This window comes from Chelonoidis abingdonii, chromosome 9 (genome assembly GCF_003597395.2).
Source record: "Chelonoidis abingdonii isolate Lonesome George chromosome 9, CheloAbing_2.0, whole genome shotgun sequence".
NCBI lineage: Eukaryota > Metazoa > Chordata > Testudines > Testudinidae > Chelonoidis > Chelonoidis abingdonii.
Genome location: NC_133777.1, coordinates 66411554 through 66432176, shown reverse-complemented (window position 1 = coordinate 66432176; position 20623 = coordinate 66411554). Strand labels below are relative to the sequence as shown.

At 42.4% G+C, this 20623-nt stretch overlaps 1 protein-coding gene across 1 annotated transcript in view; it reads left to right on the top strand.

Annotated features, from left to right (window-relative positions):
- Window positions 1–20623, top strand: part of LOC116814791 (NAD(P) transhydrogenase, mitochondrial-like) — a 99402-nt gene that overhangs the window by 45001 nt on the left and 33778 nt on the right. Inside the window, exons 3-8 of the mRNA XM_075069649.1 lie at window positions 8325–8554; window positions 9323–9540; window positions 14985–15072; window positions 17326–17414; window positions 18126–18313; window positions 18649–18782. Of these exons, the coding sequence (XP_074925750.1) occupies window positions 8325–8554; window positions 9323–9540; window positions 14985–15072; window positions 17326–17414; window positions 18126–18313; window positions 18649–18782 (947 nt within the window). The remainder of the gene's footprint in view (window positions 1–8324; window positions 8555–9322; window positions 9541–14984; window positions 15073–17325; window positions 17415–18125; window positions 18314–18648; window positions 18783–20623) is intronic.

Genomic DNA, 20623 nt, shown 5'->3' with positions numbered 1-20623 from the left:
CTCATCAGGCACTGTGCTCTCAACACGGAAGTGGGAACTATGGGATAGCTGAGGAACAGCTACCCACAGTGCACCGCTCCTGAAATCGATGGTAACTTTGGACCATGGACGCAAACAATCGATGTCGTGATCGCACTGTGGACGCGCTAAACCGATTTTATTAGATCTGTTTTGTAATATCGGATTAAGCTAATTCGAAATAATCGTGCAGTGTAGACATACCCTTAGGGTAGCTGCTATCTCAAGGATCGGCAGCTTTTCAAAAGTGGTGTGCTGAGTCTTCATTTATTCACTCTAATGTAAGGTTTTGCTTATCAGGATACATTTTAATGTTTTTAGAAGGTCTCTTTCTCTACATCTATAATACATAACTAAACTATTGTTGTATATAAAGTAAACAAGGTTTTTAAAATGTTTAAGAAGCTTCTTTTAAAACTAAATTAAAATTCAGAGCCCCCCAGACCGAAGGCCAGGACCCGGGCAGTAAGAGTGCCACTGAAAATCAGGTCGGGTGCTGTCTTTGGCACGCGTGCCATAGGTTGCCTACCTCTGTGCTATCTGGTGCAAGTTAGAGCAGCCTTCTAGTTGTTATGTCTTGGAACAAGCCTACTGCATAGTCAGCCCAGGATTGGGAGTCCACACAGGTAGCATAAAGGAATCTTTATGCCTCATTTTCATGCATTGCACTTTATATCCTTGGTTGTAGGACCTCAGCCATAACTGTCTAAATCTCCCAGTATGTTTTCTTTCTGAATCATTTGGATGGTATTGTAATATTCCGGTAATCTTTTCTTCAAGTACAACAGACAGTTGGGTTATACACTGAATTGTCAAGTATTTCTCAATTGCAAATCCACCAGTATGTATTTCCAAACAATGCTTTTCGTAATTACGCTCTTCTTCAAGTTTACTTTACTTTGCTTATGTTATCTTGTTGGGCAATCATTCTTTGGAACATAATAAAATAAATCTAAACTACTGTTCTTGTAAGGGAAAACTAAACAATATTTAATATGCCATTGTTGCCTTATGGTCATACTTATGTAATTTCAATAAGTAAACTGAGAAAACACAAATGCACTCAGATCAAAAGAAACATGAAAAGCATGTTGTCCTGAGTGAGTGTTATGACAGTATCTTGTATTCAGAATGCTCTGAGTATGCAGAAAACTAAATAAAACATAAATACTGAAAGATCTCATATTGAAGGAAGCATCTTAGCCAAGTGTGTAACTTTACTCATGTGAAGAGCCCCACACAGGTCAACAGGACTATTCATAAAGATAAGCATATCTGTAGGTATGAGCAGGATCTTGGCCTCAATTTGTGCAGTGTTCATGACACTGGGGCCCTGATCCTGAATGGGACCTCCCAGGAGCTACTGTAATAAAACTATATGAATAAGAGTGAGAGACGAAAGCCCTCTAAAATAGGTAAAATGTGCTGCCGATTATATTTGCCTTGATACTTCTGTGTCCACTCACCTAAGAGATTAGATCTGAGTTGGATAGACAGCACTTTCCCTTGCTTACTCTATGTGTGCAGGAATGGGTAATATATATATAAACTACTGTAGATTTTGTTTAATTTTTCCTCTTGAACATATACATCTCCAGTCTGCTCCTTCTCCCACTGAAGGCAATGGCAAAAGTCCCAAAGGTTTTCAGTGGACACTCTGGTATTAAACTTGGTGGATAGATGGATATCCAGGTTCAGCTAGAATGAAGCCATGTATAAACCACCCCTGCATGTGTTGTTGCCCTTCCCCTAACCTCTGTTTGTCTTTCTGTCCTCTGACACTGAACTTCTCAGGGCAGGGATTATCCTTTCTTGGATGTCTGAAAAGCAGGTAGCACTGTGAGGATGCTGCCACGAACAAATAGCAAAGAATAAATACTAATGGAGCTAAACCAAAAATGACACTTCAGCATTTTACACTGATGGTGTCCCCATATTTACCTCTTTAGCTATTCTGCTACATGTGTGATTCTTGACAACTCTTTCCAGGGCACCAGAAGCTATGGCAACAGTTTCTTTCCAAGAGAAGTAACAAATAATATGCCAATCCATTGACTGCAATAGGGTTAGGATTTTACCCAATTGTTTTTAAACATCCACCTGTCTATTACCACTACACCTTTACCACCACTGAAAGAATGTTAACAACCTTCCGCCCCCACCCCATGCTATTTGTTTGCTTGTTGCAGTTCGGTCTAGGGAATGAAATAGCGCTGTGTCCTTTTGTTTGAAGTCATTTTCACTTTCTGATTGCCATGCAGTAGCTCAAGGGTCTAGAGTTTAGTTTCACCAACCTTAGAAAAGAATCTTTAAATAGTCAGTCTGTTTTTGTAATGGATTTTAAAGGAAATTATGAAAAATACTCCTTATTTCTAGTCAGCTCTGGAAAAAAAGTATGTGTCTGCTTTTACAAAACCCAAATGTTGGTCCTAAACTAAGTTGACAGGGTCACTTTAAAATAGATGACATAAGGATATGGTTTAAAATGCTGCTAATTACATCCAGACTGAGTGGGGCTGTGGAAAATTTCAATTTTCTGGAGAAGGGTTTGATTTGGATGGCCCAAATGCTAGTTGCAAAGGACTGTAACCCCTTTAAGCAGCTGAGAAAAGAGTTTACATTGGAAAGGAAAGACTTTTATATATGTTTAGAAAGAAGACATGATCTAAATAACAGGTTCTGTATGGAATAAAATAATAGAGCCTGATAGGATATCTTTAGCAGAGAATGAATGGAAGAATAGAAGAAAATATCTACTAAATAGCAAATGTCCAAGCTTAACAGTATATGCATTGCAGATCAAATACAGATGCGAGAGAGAGCTTAGAGGAGGTTTTAACAATGAAGGATTGACAAGGGTAATTTTTCAGTGATTGATAGTTATCTGTCCTCTCCATCCTGATGAAAGAAGTTTCTGTACATCAAATATACCATAATAATAAGCTAAATACTCCCTTCACCCCTATCCCTACCCTGCAGAAGGGAATGTAGTCTGATAGCTAATCACACAGAGAGATTCTCATTCACGGTCTTGTGAGTTTGTAAACTTGCTTTGGGCCAAGATGTATGGGTATACAAAGACATTTCTATTGTGAAGACATATTCTACTCCTCCTCACCATGGAACTGAAAGAAAAGATTACAACTTTCTTAAAAGCACCTCAGAAATATGTAACTATTAAGTGTGTAACTAATGCCCACGGCGTGCATCCTGTTTAATTGCTGTAAAGGAGATTCTTAGCCAGGTGATTTTCTGCATACAAGCAGAGCTGTACTTAGAAAGTTAGGTTCCTATAGAGAACCTTTATGCAGGACAAGTAGCAAGTGAAAAATGAACCTGGTTACACCACAAATCGGAACTTAATACTGTGTATATTTTATATCAGAGGGATAGCCGTGTTACTCTGGATCTGTAAAAGCAGCAAAGATCCTGTGGCACCTTATAGACTAACAGAAGTTTTGGAGCATGGGCTTTCGTGAGTGAATACACGCGTCCGACGAAGTGGGTATTCACCCACGAAAGCTCATGCTCCAAAACTTCTGTTAGTCTATAAGGTGCCACAGGACTCTTTGCTGCTTGTGTATCTTATGAAACTACTGGGGAGGATCAGGGCTGGTGCAACCCATTAGGTGACCTAGGCAGTCGCCTAGGGCGCTAGCATTTGTGAGGCGGCATTTCGGGTCCTTCAGCAGTGACTGCGGTGACCAGATCTTCTGCCGCCCTGGTCGTCATCGGCATTTAGGTGGAGGGAGCTGGGGCAGGGGGACACCGGGAGGGCCTCCTGCAGCAAGTGTGGGGGGCAAGGCACGCAGGCGAACCGCTCCCCGCCCCAGCTCACCTCTGCTCCGCCTCGTCCCCTGAGCACGCCACCCCGCTCTGCTTCTCTCTCTCCCAGGCTTGCGGCACCAAACAGCTGATTGGCGCCGCAAGCCCGGGAGGCAGGAGAAGTGGAGTGGCAATGGTGTGCTTGGGGAGGAGGCGGAGCAGAGGTGAACTGGGGTGGGGAGCTGCCACACGGCTCTCTGGGCTGGGGGGAGCTGCCATGGGGGGTGTGCCTCAGGGTGGGGGGGAAGGAGCTGCCGCAGAGAGGCGGCTTAGGGCGGAGCGCGGCCACGGGGCTCACGGGGGGTGGGGTGGGGCACAAGGTGGAAGTTTCACCTAGGGTGTGAAACATCCTTGCACCCACCCTGGGGAGAATTATATAGCAGCCGCAGTATGTGCTGTATCCGAGCAAGGGTTGTACAGTGTACTATGAACAAGTTCTCTTCTTCTGCCCCATTCTTGGTACTGGATATATTTTAACAATCCAAAGAAAGTTAAAACTAACAAGGGATTTTAGGGATACTATTAAATAGCTATATGAGCTGGGTATGTCTGTAGTTCTGCAGAGCAGATTAGATTGTGGCAGTTGCATTTGCATTCATAAATCTCCAAAAGAAAATACCGCTTCCAGGAAGACTTGGAGGATGTCTGGTACAGTCTGTCTTCTTCTAATGCTGGGAAAGGTGGCTGATTTACTGAACCAAAAGCACTCCTTATAGGGTTTCTGTTTTTTATCTCCCCAAAATTATTTTGTCATCTGTTATAGTCAGCACTTTATGTATGTTGCTGCTCCGATCTGAGTTTCCATATGTGATGATATATGCAGCACAGTATAACATTTCAATGCAAAAGCACGCATGATGTGGCATAACACATTCGAATATACATTTTATCACAAAATGGCCATTTTTTGATTACTGTATTTCATATTACAGTTGGATACATTGGTGTATATTGTATTACCCAGTGGTTTTATGGCCTTGGTATGAGCTATTAGTTGTAGGTTCAGCACCTTGGAAGAATATTTCCATGGCATTTTTAGGAGGGAGTTTGCCCACCCTAACCTGTGATTTCCTACTGAAGTGATTGTTATGTCCTGTTAAATAGATTAGAGGTGGACCTATGTTTCTTCCCTAATTGTTTAGTCTGTGATCTGGTTGTTTGTCTTAGTGCATAAATCTCTTATATAAATTCTATTACCCCATTCTGTCACATGACCAGTCATGGCTAATGGTCAGAGTAGGAAGCAGGCCTAACGGTTAGGGCAGGAGTTGGTAGCCAGGAATTGAAGCCCAGGGTCAGAACCAGAGTCAGAGACCAGATGTCAGAGCCAAGAGTCACAACTTAAGTCAGAGGTCAGGAATCAGAACCCAGGGTCAGAACCGGGTTACATTGAGTGGGATAAGGCAGGAGTGGGATGGAACAGGGAAGAAGCAGAACTAGAACAAGTCCTGGGAACAAGCAGGCACAGGAGCTATCACAGCCATGTAGGGTTGCCAGGCATCCGGTTTTCAACCGGAATGCCCATCGAAAAGAGACCCTGCTGACCAGGCCGTGAAAAGTCCAGCTGTGATACAGGCAAGTTACTGTTTCCGGGAACCACCTGAGGTGAGCGCTGCCTGGCCCCCTCCCACATCCAAACTCCCTCCCAGAGCCCACACTCCCTCCACACCCCAACCCCCTGTCCCACCCCAAAGCCCCCTGCTGTACCCCAAACCCCTCATCCCGAGCCCGCACCCCCTGCCGGAGTCCTCACCCTCCTGCGCCCCTGCCCCAGCCCAGTGAAAATGAGTGAGTGAGCGAGGGTGGGGGAATGTGAGCAGTGGAGGGGGGGATGGAGTAAGAGGGGATGGGGCCTCAGAGAAGGGGTGGGGCAGGGCCATGGTCTCATGGAAGGGGCAGTGTTCAGTTTTCTGCAAATAGGAAGTTAGCAAATAGTTTTCTGCAAATAGGAAGTTCCTATATTCATGAGCAAGTGCTTTGAGCGGCTGCTGGGCTCAAGAACCAGTCTGCTTACTCTTTCAGTCAGTCAGGCAGCGTAGCTAATCTGGTAGCCTACTACAGGTCAACTGTGTTCGTTAGGTTGTCCAGAAACTGGCTTTGCTGCAGGCCCTGATTCCTGACACATTCAATCTCTCTTCAATAAAGCCTGGGATGTCTGCATAAATTCTTCTACTTTCTGCCTACACACTTTTCCAGTACTAAGAGCTGTACATGTACGCAATGAAATGTTCATGTACCAAGAATCTTTGTTCAAATGTATTTCATCTATAAATATTCTTTCTCAGTAGTGTACTCCACCACCTATGTGTGGCAGGGGGAGTGCTGGAAAAATATTCTTGCAGATGCACCTGAGCCCCTTTGCATGTGTACTAGTGAACACTAGTTTGAGATGAAACTACAAAATAATCCCAAAATCTAAAATCAAGTATTCTGATGCTAAATGATTATCCCTTTGAGAAATATAGTATGCCACCATTTTAGTATAATACCACATTTCTGTAAGCTCATTCTCTGACTCACTGTCTCCACGTATATTTCATCTTTCACAGAGGGCTCTCTGAGGCACAATGCCTCCTGGAGTGGGGCGACTTACACATCACCCCTTGCTCAAATTTGTGCCTAAGGGCACCATCTAACCTCACTGGGCAAACTCACTTGAGTGAGGTGAGCAGGATGGAGTTCCAGATGATTATCTTCTGTGCCATATCGATTTCCTATGTCATACTAATTTAACCCATGCCTGTGTTGGATTTTTGCTTTGGCTGTAAAGATTCTCTCCTCTTGGTACACTTACAAACACTTTCATTGTGTTCTTTATTTATATCATCCCATAATGACTTTTTTGTGTGAGTCACATATAAATGCTATTCACTGCTCTTTTCTTTTGCTTGGGATTTTTTTATAGTCATTCCCTGCTTGTGTACAGCTTTGCATTAATATCACACCTTTTAAGCAAAATATTGGCTCAGCACTGAATAGATTTGTTTAGAATGTTCTTACTAGAAATATCCTAGCTGCATGTGTCAGCCCTGTCTGGGTAGCCTCACAGAGTGCAGTCTGCCACTGAACTGACAGTGTACATTTAGGCAAACACATGTTTAAGTTTGTGCATCTACATTAGTTATTAATGTACAGCTTGCGTATTACCAGTTAAATTGTGGGGTCACAAAGTTTCAGGGACTTGCATCATATTAACCCCACGTGACCCCACAGGTGTGTATGATCTGCTTTGATGTGAATGATGTGTAAGGAAGAGTTCTAGGCTGCAGAAACACAAGTGATGTAAGATGATGGAGGAATGGGGAAAGGATTTTACTCTAGTCAACAATGGGAATTTTGTCATTGTGTTCAGTGGGATCAAGGTTTGGCTCATAGTGCTCAGCCCTGCAAGGTGCTGGGCTTCCTGTGAAGTGATCAGTGCACTCAACTCCCAGTGGGGCTTGGTGTTCAGGACCTTACAGGATTGAGCTGTAAGAATTAAATTCACCCCTGTTCATAGGACCAGCACCAGTTCCCTCCACCACTGAAATCCTGTCTTGAGGCTTTAAGTGGGATTTAAGTGGTACATATTCCTTGTGTTGCTCCCCCACCCCACTGCCACATGGGATGATTTTAACCTCAAAGGGCCCAATCTAGCGCCATTGAAGTCAATGTGAAAACTCCCATTGACTCAGTGGCAACAGGATTGGGCACTATATAGATGACAGTTTATGGCCTGATTCTGAAAACATTTATTTACTGAGCACTGTACCTACTACTGTGAATGCTGGCTGGATCAGACCCTTCAAAATCTGCAGTCATAGCCCTTGGACTGTTTCACAATATGTCCTTGCCTCTTCGTCAACAAGCACAGTTCTCTCATAAACGAAGCCAGGAAAAACAAAACTTCCTCTCCTAATGCCGCTGTCTTGTTTTTGGTTTTCCATCTCATGTGTGAGTGGAGTTGAGGTTGTCACTTCATTGGTTGTGGTCAATTCCACACCTTTTTTCAGAGTAAACAGCATGAAAACTTGTGTAAGCAGTATTCCAGCCAAGGCTTTTATAAACCAAACTTTAATTTGCTATCCTTTTGGCATCCATGAATGTGTTTGTGTGACCCTGTGGGCTGGCTGTGGAAAGATGCACTATAAAGAAGTTAACAGCAGAATGTTTCATCTGGTAGCATTCTGTGTCAGTTACAAAAAACACAGACCCAGTCCTGTCACCCTTCCTCATGCAAGTACTCCCACTGAGGTCTCTCACTCGGACTATTTGTATGAATAAAGACTACTCACGGGAGTAAAGGTTTACAAGATTGGGTCCTTAGGCTGGGATTTCTAAGGTGTCTAATGGAGTTAGGCACTCCAGTCCTATTGACTTCCATTGGGAGTTGGATGCTGAAATACCTTTTGTGCCTTTGAAACTCTCCCCCTTATTCCACAAACAACCATCCAACAAATATGAACTGGGAAAAATAACAATTTTCCTTTATTTTTACATAGGAATTCGCTACAAGGATCTAGTTGTGGGTATCCCCAAAGAAACATACAAAAATGAGAAGCGAGTGGCACTCTCTCCTGCTGGTGTCCAGGCCTTAGTTAAACAAGGCTTCAATGTGCAAGTGGAACATGGAGCTGGTGAAGAAGCAAAGTTTTCTGATGAGCAATACCAAGCGGCTGGAGCAGAAATCAATGACTTGAAAACTGTATTTGGCTCAGATATTGTTTTAAAGGCAAGTTTAGCATCTGACATGATTCATATATATTTATTCCAGTGACAGTATGCAAAAGTCAGAAGAGAGAGAGACTTGATTTTAAGAAAATCAGAATTTCAGCATGAAATCAAATCAATAGAACAATTTATCTATGGCATTAAATCGTCTGATAAACACAGCCTTATATGTGTCCAGTAATATAGTTGGTAATGTATTTGTATCAACAGCTTTTGCAGCAATAACTGCTTCACAGCTATTAGGCATGTATTGTATTTCTGTTTTTTGATGGGAGAGTTACGTTTCTGATATTGCTCGATATATACCCCAGTTCACACCAGCTGTGGTATGATTGTTGGCGTTCTGTTCCATCCCAGATAATGTAAATCACTTACTTGCTCAATGGGATGAAGGGTATTTGACATAAATGCATTTAACCAATTTTTGTTTACTTCCATTGATCTAAAGCCCTGGTTCTTCATCAGAATCTGCTACCTCTAGACCAGTGTTTCTCAGCCTTTTTGATACCAGGGACCGCCTTGCTGCCTTCCTAAACTGTGTCAGGGAGATCTCAGGGACTGGCATCGGTTCATGGACTGCTTGTTCAGAAACACTGCTCTAGGACAAGGACACAGGGATCTGCATTAGGGACATGGAGGCTTCAGACAAAAGATTCCATGTGTTTTATTAATGCTAATTTCAGTTTCCAAAAGCTTAATTTAAATCATCAGACTGAACTTCTTTTAATTAAAAAAGTAAAATGTGTGGTATGTTTTGTGTTTGTCTAAGGTCAGAGCCCCAGGTTTTAATGAAGTGCTGGGAGTGCACGAGGCTTCTTTGCTCAAGGAGAAAGCAACACTTGTCAGCTTTATCTATCCTGCTCAGAACCCAGATCTTCTAGACAAACTTGCTCAGCGCAAAGCCACAGTCTTGGCAATGGACCAAGTTCCTCGAGTCACTATTGCTCAAGGATATGATGCTTTAAGCTCGATGGCCAACATTGCAGGGTGAGGATATGGAATACGAATTTTACTGCATGAATGTCATTTTTGTAATTGAAGGCATCCGGTGTAGCCTTGTGTCTATTTATTCCTGTGAGCACAGTTCTACACATGTGATTTTACATAACCACGTTCTCTGATGCATGCAGAGGGAAGATAGAGTAGTTCTGGCTACTCCATTGCCTGCTGCTCTGCTGGGCTATGGGGGCTCCAGAAGAATAGATAGGGCCTTGGCTTGCTCTCTTGTGGCTCCTCTCTCCTCCACAGACACCCAAGGCAGTCCAGAAGAGGAGAAAAGAAGGAGAAGCTGGCAACCAGTTACAGTTCTCTGATTCTCTGTCCTAGACCTGTCGGAGGTTGGAGCAGCAAACCCCCAGTCTGCTGTAACCAGTGCCAGCTGAATATGGTCCTCAAGGGACCATACACCAGCTAGGAGGAACTGGAGCACAATGTGCTCCAGATTCTCCCTTCCCATCCCTTGCCTGCTCTCTTCACCAGGATTGTAGGGAGCAAGGTGCAAGGGTATAGAATCTGCCCCAAAGTATTGATTATGGCCGCTTTACATTCTGGCACTCAGGCCAAGAAGGTTGGACACTACTGATTTAGGTCCATGAGGACTGTAGGTTGGACACCGCCAGCTTTTAAAATGGTGTGTTTCCCTTGTTATTTAAATGCCAGTGCCTTAATACTGTGCTGCTTTCGATCTCAGATTGACAATACATAAATTGTCTTAGAACTATGCTTATTGCAGGTGGGTAAGAAAAATTATTTTGGTCAATCTACTGTAACACATGTGGTTCTAAATACCATTGACTCTGTGATAAATGTACTCTTATATTTGGCATAGTTTTAACATACCAGTTTTTATTGTTTTTCCATTATTCTCTTTCACACAAATAAAGCTGAAACACAAGATCCTTTGCATGGAAAGTGTATTGATAGGAATATGCAAACTTCACTTTCCTTAGTTTTATATCTGCCATTTCAAATTATCTTTGAAGTTGCTGTACTACTCTGAGGACTGACACTAGGGGTTGCATGAACTGGGCATTCCATATGAAAATATCACCTTTACAGAGGCTTTTAACCTCTGACAACCGGAGTCACAAGCATCTCCTGGCTGGTCTTGAACCCCACTTCTACATGGCATCACACTGTGCTACTAGCCAAACCATCAAGACCAATTGCCATTCAGCAGTATACACATTTGGAATCAATTCAGATTTGGAACTGATTTCAGAGTCATTTAGATTTAGGTAAGGAACTCGTTAAAAAAAAAAAGCACAGCAAACTAGCTTAAACATTGGACCAATTATTTACATACATAAGCTACATATTGAAATGGTTTAAAATCTGAACCAATTAATCTCAAACAGAATCAGTCTGGTAAAGATACCAAACACATTTAAGTGGTTCATTGGATGAGGAATTTTCCTCACCATTTGCTGGCTTCCTCACCGCTGAAAATTTAATTCAGAAGATATTTGATAAAGCTTTCTCACTGCCTATTAGCCATGACATCATTGCATTCCCCTGTAAAAGTACTGAGTGAATATAGTCCTTTAATTTTAGTGTCTTCTGCAACATTGAGTAGGGAAATATGCATTTGTTATTCCCTCTTTGTGTCTCCAGGAGCTTTAAAATGCTCTTCTGTCGGGAACATAGAGAAAACACTAAAGAGTCGTCATCGCTATGTCAGACATTTGTGCCCACTTAAATTCACACTTAGCTATCAACATGTCTGAATGGGTCATCCCAGACCAAAAAGAGACAAAATAAAATCACTCTTCCTTTCTCTTCCTGTGGGTGAATATTCCTTCAAAATGCTTCCCAGGAGTCAGCTGTTCAAATACCTTGTCGATGAGTAAACAATGAGCTAAACTTCAGTGGAAAATTGTGCCAAACCTTTACTTGACACAGGGTAGAATTCTTCTTTTTAAATCCTAAAGAATTTTTAAAAAAACATTTAGAGCTTATGATGTGCCAACTGACATCATTATTTTTCCAGGGACAAGAAGAGAGTGACATCTTTGTGCCATTTCAACCCTTTACTCTTTTCCTGCCAGGGCCAGCAATGATGCCCAGTGATTGTTGTTCTCTGTGACACTTGTTTATTTGTAAATGGATGGAGATAATCATCCAGGTTCCTTCATATAGACCACAGACTAGCCATCATGTGCTGACAATTTTTGCTAGTCTGGGTCAGATTAAAAGCAATGATTAAAAAGAGAGAGAGCCCATATCCTGTTATCAGACTCCAGATCTGACCACTTTCCAAGTGCACCCCACCTATGGTGCTGGTTACAAAAAAGGTTGGTTTACCCCCATTACCTCTGTGCACTAGTAATGGAATAGGAAAATATACACTCCAGAAAACTAGTAGAGGATGCTTAGCTGATGCATTTGCCAGGAACAGTGGCTTCAATGGAACATGATTTGCCAACCCATATGTGGGGAAATGCATATTAATCCCTTGAAAATGGTATAGGAATGAGTTCTTGGCCCTCCTGAATCATCCTGCCTTGCACTAGAACTGATTTTATGTTTGTGAACACTGAGACAAACTGATAAAAGTGTCAGTTTGAATGAAAACAGAACAAGCTGTCAAGTTAATCAAACACAATTCATACCTGAGTCATGCAGCCCTTTGAGTTTTCTGTCATGTCCCGCACGGTGAGTTGGACACTTTTACTGACTCCCTGGACTTTCCATCATTTATTGTAAACAGGAAATACTTTGTAATTGTTCATTTCCAACACTGGTTCATCCCACGTGCACTATTTTTCTCCTTATGCCATCAGAGGGAAGTGCGGTTATATGAATCACGTCTCATGTATTCAGCTCCAATGCTGCTAAGGAGGAAAAAATTACAAGCAATGATAATGTCAGCACAGTCAATATTGTTTGTCTTTGCAGAGCCATAAACAACATCATGAGGATATTTTTTAAAAGGTCTTGCTGACAGCTCTGGTAAATTTAAGCAATCAGGGCACAGAGATGAATAGTATTTTCCTGTTACACACACGCTATCTCTGTCTTTTAGCCTGTAAAACTGTTTAATTAACCTAGTGTCAAATCCTCTGATTTCCCTCCAATAGACTAACACAGGGCTCAAAACATGTCTTCATTTTTATACAGTCTGCTCTTAAAATATTTGTATTTAACGTTCATCCACCCCTTTATTTACCCTAGGCCCAAAATATATTTAGATTCACAAGAAGCACACAACCACAAAAAGGGAGCAGAGAGCATTCCACACTGGAGGATCAATTTTTGCTCTAATACAGAAAGTATGCACATAATAAGTTATTCTTTGGGCAATTTCTACAAAAGCCTGGATTGTACATGATGGTTCTTTTAGGAGAGCTTGAGTTTAAGCATTGAACAGTTTAATGGGGCCAAACACAGCTCTCAATGGGTGTAAGTCAAAGCAGAATTTGGCTCATGGGATCATACATGCATGCGGCATTTAGCAGGGAGCATCCGTTAGAATCCAGTGGGCATATCCTCATATAATCAATTTTCCTGCCCTTGCTTACCTTGGGCATTAGCATGTCTCAGTCTCCCCTATCTTTCATGTCTATTTACTGGGTGAAGGCCTGACTCCATTCAAGCCAACAGGGCCAAGGTTTCATCCACTCTATTACTCAGTTCTAGAGACTCTTTCCCCCAGAATAACTCCTTTGCAGTATCCCGTGGTACTGACAATGGGCCATCTTCTGTGCCATCCTACACACCAGTGGAGTCAAGAGGGTTACACAGTGCGCACTTAATGCACATTTGGATTGCTGGCTTTGAGATAGTCACATGTATTCAGTAATCTTTTAGGCTAAGTGAGTGTTTCTCCAGTTCCATGCTTAGTTTTTGAATATAACTTAGTTGTGCCTAATCACGGATGTTTGCTTTAGGTTTTGTTGGTGCTGTTGAATCTGTCACATGATCAGCCACTCCAAGAGCCTCAGTGAAACCATATGAACCTTTGTGCAGTTTGGCCTTTTTCACATTCACCCTCAAATACCAAAGAGCACTAACTAGTCCATAGTGGACTGAAAATCTTTAGTTTACAAAAAGCCGTTTTTGAGTTACTGGAAAGCTGCAACACTTCTAAAACTGCCAACTGCTCTTCCTTTTGTCCCCCAATAGCTATTAAGAGAAACAGTTTCAAAATTAAAGCCAGAATTCCATCATAGACTGCTATTTGTTGGTTTCATTCTGAGGTGCATTCTCCCAGTTTAGCCATCTAAAGATTAAAGATGGGTCTGCGCCACAAAGTTTTTGTATCTGAAACTGGATCCAAACTTTCTTAAGTCTGGGCATATCTGGCTCCTAGGACTGAGGTCACACCCTACAGGCCTGACCCTGTAAGATGCTGAGGGTTTTCTGAGAAGTACTGAGTTCCTTCTGTGAGAGCTGAGGGAGCTGGCACCTCCTAGGAAGCATTCAGCATCGTGCAAGCCCTGCTAGTGGTGGGATGAGTCTCCGGGTTTGAATCCTGATCCTAATCACAACTTTCCTGAAGCTAATAATGGGTATCCAGATCTGGGGAGTTGCTTTGGGGCCATCTTTGCTGAAAGTAATGGTTAATGTAGCAAGGATACACTTAGGCATTTTCATGCTGGTTAGTACTGCTAGGCAACAAAAATTTGAAGCCACAGTCAGTATTTTAATGATGTTTGCTGGGCCACCTCCTGTTCCCTGAACAAAGAACAATAAGTTGAGAGGTTTTCTGAACAGCAGCTAATTAGGAAGGATAAGTTATGAAAGAATGTTAAGGAAACTCATAACTATGGGTGCAGCACACACACTTCATTTGCAAAAGAAGTGTGGTGTTTAGCTCATTTTCCATTTCATGCTGTGTTTAAATGATCACTGTTTAATTCGTGTAATGAGGAAATCCCTGTGCTCTGCATTCTAGAAGTAACAATAGCTTGGCCTGCATTCTGCCTGCAAGGCCATATGCATGGATGCCCCAGGCCCATTAAAGCATAGACATTACTGCTTCACCCAGAGGTGGTTTTTGTTTTGTTCTGTTTTTTCAAAAAAAGTAAAAATACTGTAACCATAATAAGCATTTTATTTATGCCATGAGTCCACGCCCTTGGTACGCATTCCTTTCCCAGCGATAGTCCTCCATCAGACATTCACTTTAAAAGAGTGTTACAAACCACTGGTATAAATTGTTATGACATCTGAATGTATTTTTTCATTTAGCAGATTTATTGGTTTAAGATGTTCAATAACTGTTGTTTGTTTTGTGGGGTTTCTATTAATTATGTCATTGATTTTGTCTGCATATTTGTCTGAAGGGTTTTGGCCCAGCTGTGTGTTGTACCCAGGAAGGTACAGTATCTAATGGTACCTTTGGCATAGTTATCCTTATGCTTTGTCTGCAGAGGCTTTACTGCATTGCTGCAATGTGTGTTGTTTTTTTTTTAATCCACATTTTCTAGGTACAAGGCTGTAATCCTGGCAGCTAATCATTTTGGTCGATTTTTTACTGGTCAGATAACAGCAGCTGGAAAGGTGCCTCCTGCAAAGGTATGGATTGTACAGATGTGTGGAGTAAAATTCTGTATGGGAGTGTCCTGACTGACAGTGTAGTCAGGGAGTGCAGCTCCACCATGTGACCTTTCTAGGAAATCCAGGGTATAGCCGTTACAGTTCCCTTTATTGCAATTTTATTTGTACTAAGGCCGGATTGTACCTGTTCCTTACATGGGTGGGTGGGGCATAAGGAGCCTTCCCCCCACATGTGCCCCCTCCCCCGCTACCCCAGAGACCAGGTATAATTGCAGTACCTGAGTTCTCCAGATTGCAGAGACTGCTCTCCACTAGAACTTCCTAAGGCACTAGCTTTCCCAAAGGGGGCTGGGGGGAAACAGGGACACTTCCAGAGTTGGATGGCTGCCGTGCCGATTGTTCACAGCAATCCCATGTGGGGGTGGTGCACTGGGTCCACTTTTTCTGTGTGGGTAGGAGCTCTCAGAGCTCATTCTGGAGAGGTACAGCTCCACAGTGCCCCAAGGACAGGTCTATGCCTAATATGGCTGATAGCAGGCCAAATTCTGCTCTCCTCTACACAAGTGCAATGCCTCTGAGGTGAAAGGGAGTTGTCTACACTGCACTGTCATTGGTAAAACTTTTGTCCGTCATGAGTGTGAAAAAAACACCCCCTGACTGACAAAAGTTTTACTGACAAAAAGCACCAGTGTGAACAGCACTTTGTTGTTGGGGAAGATCTCCCACCGACAAAGCTACCGCTCCTCATTGGGGGTGGTTTTATTTTGTCGGCTGGAGAGCTCTTTTCTGCTGACAAAGAGTGACTACATTGCATACCTTACAGTGGCACTGCTGTAGCAGCACAACTATGCCACTGTAAGGTGCATAAAGTAGATATGGCCTTAGAGGAGAACTTGGCCCCAGTTCTGTTCTAACTTGGCTTTTCGAAGCATTTTGGCAAATGTTTGATCATATGAAATCGTTTAAGTGCCACAAATGCATTTAATCACATCACGCCTAGAGACAGATATTCATGAGGTTTGTGTTTGATTGTTTGTTTGTTTGTTTAAGGAAAATAATCCCCCAACAGAATATGTTATTCACCAAGGGACTGATACCCATTTCAACAGGAGTTGAAGTTTACATTACATTTTGAGGGCAGAATTTTGTCTATAAAAGAGGTGGGCAAACTAAGGCCCACGGGCCACATCCGGCCCACGGGACTCTACTGCCCAGTTCCTGAGCTCCTAGCCTGGGAGATTAACCCCCGGCTCCTCCCCTGCCTCAACTCACTGCGCCACCAGTGTAAAGCTCTGGGCAGCGGGTCTGAGAGCTCCTGCTGGGCAGTGCAGCTGCAGAGCCCGGCCTGACCCAGTTCTCTGTGCTGCGCTGTGGAATGGCTGGCTCCAGCCGGACAGCACAGCTGCCTGTCCTGGTGTTCTGGGCAGCGCGGCTGTAGCGCCACCAGCCCACTGGTGCTCCAGGCAGCATGATAAAAGAGCAGGAGGGTTCGGGGTGGTGGTCTGGGGGGCGGAGGTGTGGATAGGGGTTGGGGCAGTCAGACGACGGGGAATGGGAGAGTTGAATGGGGGCAGGGTTTGGGGGGGCAGTCAGGAATAAGAGGAGGGGTTGGATGGGGCGGTGGGGGGTCTGGATGCGGTCAGGGGACAGGGAGGGGTGGATGTCCCAGGGGGGCATCAGAGGATGAGGAACATGGGGGATTGGATGGGGCAGCAGTCATGGCGGGGGGGGTCAGATACAGGGCCAGGGTCAGGCCACACCTGGCTGTTTGGGGAGGCACAGCCTCCCCTAACCGGCCCTCCATACAATTTCAGAACCCCGATGCGGCCCTTAGGCCAAAAAGTTTGCCTGCCCCTGGTCTATAACATCCATCTGGAGAAAAGCCAGACTATAACAGAGCAAAGCATTTAAATAGCTGATTAAATCAGGCCTATTTCCTCTACCACCAATGCTCCAAAGTGAACAGTTGACTCATGCTGCTGTAGGAAGATCAACCCTATTCATGTTTTGTTTCACTTCAGGGTTTAAATAGCTAACCATTTTCTACCTGATCTTATTTTGTATATATCACACCTTGTGCAGGTGGTTATTTAAGTACTTACATAGTTGTGATAAGGTTTGAAAGTTCCTTGAAGTACTTACATTTAGTAGCATCAGATGCTCTTGTAACTTCAAGTGCTTTTGAAGATAAGGGATATAATACACTGCCATGGAGTGGAGGTAGGAAACAGAATACACTTTGCTCACTCTCCATGTGTTTGATGTCTCTAGATGTTGATAATTGGTGGTGGCGTGGCTGGGCTTGCTGCTGCAGGAGCTGCCAGAGCAATGGGAGCCATTGTCAGGGGATTTGACACCAGGTAGGGTAAGAAAATATCAGTTTAAATTCTAAAATACTGTACTTAGGTTTGTATAAAACATCCTGGGCAAAATCCTGCTCTCGGTTACAGTAGTGAAATTCCCTTTAAAACTAATGTCTCAAATTCATCTCTGGTGTAAGACCGTGAAGTGAGCATGCAGAACAGCCAATGAACACATGGGGTATGGGTATACTGGTACGCAAATTCCCTGCTTGCACATGTGCCCCAGGCTTACACACATTCAAGTTGGCTGCATTCAAGTCCGAGATCTAGTTTGGATCAAAATCCCACTTGCAAGATAATGCAAAATATTTTCATTTAGATATGGAAAAAGCCTAATAGTACAGCTGCATGTGATATATAACTGATTTTTTTCCAATTCACTGGTAGTTTATTAAGTTCTTGAAGTCTTGGTTCAATTAGAAAGTTTAGAAGAAGCTAAGATACTGCTTAGTAATTATGTCCAGGACCTTGAGAGGAGAACCAGAAACCCGGAATTCAGAGTGGTTCTGCTTTGGAGCAGAGCTTTGCTCTTGCAAAATTAGAGCGTATGTAGTGTTTCTTTGCTGTAAATTAATGTAACAGAGTTTGCGAACTGCTGTCATCTTGCAACTGGTAATGTAATCATGCGATGTCTGCCTTGATAAAACAGCAAACTGCAATAATCCAATATCTAATCCAATATCTGTCATCTCGGTACTTTGCATGCAGGCTGCCAGCACTGGAGCAGTTTAAATCCCTTGGAGCAGAACCTCTTGAAGTGAATATTGCTGAAACTGGAGAAGGTGTTGGAGGCTATGCAAAAGAAATGTCCAAAGAATTTATTGAAGCAGAAATGGCCCTATTTGCCAAACAGTGTAAAGAGGTGGATATTCTTATTAGTACTGCCCTTATACCAGGTAAGGTGCAGCTTTGTGATTATTGCAGACTTAAATATATGTTCCTATGAACATTTCCAGATGAGTGATATGAATACAGTTAGACAGTCAATAGCCACTATGGATGAATAAGGACTTCAGGTTTGGGCTCCAGTTAATATTTATTTCATGGATTAGAATGGCTTCTTTTGAATTGTCTAGTTTTAGTATGATTAGTATTTTATTATTTATTTCCAGTAGCACCCACAATATACTAGATGTTTTCTTTGCACATCTTCAGTTTCTGTGGTAGAATCTTGTCATATACAATGATAACAATTAGTGGATTTTTACTTTTCTTTTTTAATTTGCAATAGGGAAAAAAGCCCCAGTCCTAATCACTAAGAATATGGTAGAGTCAATGAAGGATGGATCAGTAATTGTGGATCTTGCATCTGAGGCTGGTGGCAATGTGGAAACAACTCATCCTGGAGAACTTTATGTTCACAAGGTCTGTAGAATAAAAGCCAACGCTTATTAGAAATGGTTGAAGTGTATATAAAATTGAAACAATATTGCAGTTGTCTGAAGAAACTAAAAAGTAATAAACGTTCTAGTAACAAAGAACTGGCCATGTTTCCTTGAAGCCATTGCATGTCTGTCATGAATACTTACTATTGTGTGGCAGGATAATAAAGCAGAGTCTTTCACTTCACAAGTAATGAAACCACAAATTGGAATACTGTCCAGACACCATTCCATCTTTGAAGATTTTATGCTTTGTGATTTTTATAAGCATGGTTACTGTGTTTTTAATAACCGTATTCATAAATGCCCTTAAATTCATCCCCAGAGCTTTACTAACAAAACGGTGGAGCTGTCCAAAGTCCAAGTATAGTGAAAGCAAAGGAAATTTGACTTAGAGGTTCATTTTATTTAATCACTTATAAAACTAACAATGGTCAATTTCACTATTTTACAATATTGAGCCGTCTATTTTAACACAGAAAATTGCCATTTTTAGATGAAGTTTGATTTCAGTTGTTCAATGTAGAACTGTAATATGATATAGAGGTGTAATTATTTGTCTGTTGCTAAAACATATATTTAATCTGAATTGTTACAAAGGACCAGATTAAGGCACTTTTCCATAACTATCTTCCCCTTCCCAGTATGGCCAGCCCCAAGACTACAAAAATCATGGAGTCAGGGTCCAGAAATAATGATATGTAAAAATATTAAATATTGAGGGTTTTTTATTTGCCTCCTGGTGTGGGAACATTTCGGGTTCGTGTTTTCAAGTGTTTCTCTGCAGCCATGAGGGCTAGAAACTTACTTTTTTCAGTGAAAGCTGAAACTCTGGTTGCAACGTGTTTCTAGCAGCTAGGGCTCTGCGAAATATGCTAAATATCATGAGACTCATGATAAAATTCTGAGAGTTGACAACATTGCCTACCTGTGCCGCTGGGCTCTCCAGGCTGGCCTAGCTGACTTCCCCTTTGAGTTTATCTAAGGCTTATAATAAGACCTACTTTAAACCAGCTGCTGGTTGGGCCTGGTTTGGGTTACTCCGTTGGGTTTATCTCCCAATCCTGTGCTTAATAGGACTGGTTGGGAATTTGCCATCAAAATAATTTTTGATGGAAAATGTGGTATCTGTAAAATCAATATTTCGCCTGTGAAAATTTAGATCTTGCTGAACAGAGAGCAATGACAGACCACTATCCCCTACCCATCTCCCATCAGAGATGAGGTCTCTCTGTAATCCTCTCTAATTTTTTCCAAACTTCAGAATTTTGTACCTTTGTCTTTGAAAGGAACTAATGTTTGAAGCCACTAGGGGTCACTGTGGCTTCACTGCAGGAGAGGCGCACAAAGCCCCCTGTAGGAGCCAATGGCTGTGCAAGCTGTTAGGATGGAATATACTAAATGAACAATCGAAATGGGACATAGAGCCTTAATAGCATCATTAGAGCCTCCACAATATTCTAGACAGGGGCTAGTAGGCTGGGGCTGTGTTCTGGAAAGTCAGCTGCAAAGAGCCAGTCCTATCTATGGTGTTTCAGTATTAACTTGCACTGATATTGTCCGTGGTTGTCATTCTTGAATATTATATCCTTTGCCTTACTTCTGAACATGTGTTGGAGCCAGCACCTGTGGCTACATATGGGATAAGTTGGCAGCTGCACAATCCAGATGGCTGATAATGGCATGCATTATAATGAGTATAAAATAAAAGGAAATCCCCCCAAAAATTTAGGGCACAGCATCCAAGGTAGAGCGTATGCAGTTGTTTTGAGAGTATAGGTTTAGAATTATTTTATTTTCATAGTCCACATACTTAAGCTTTAA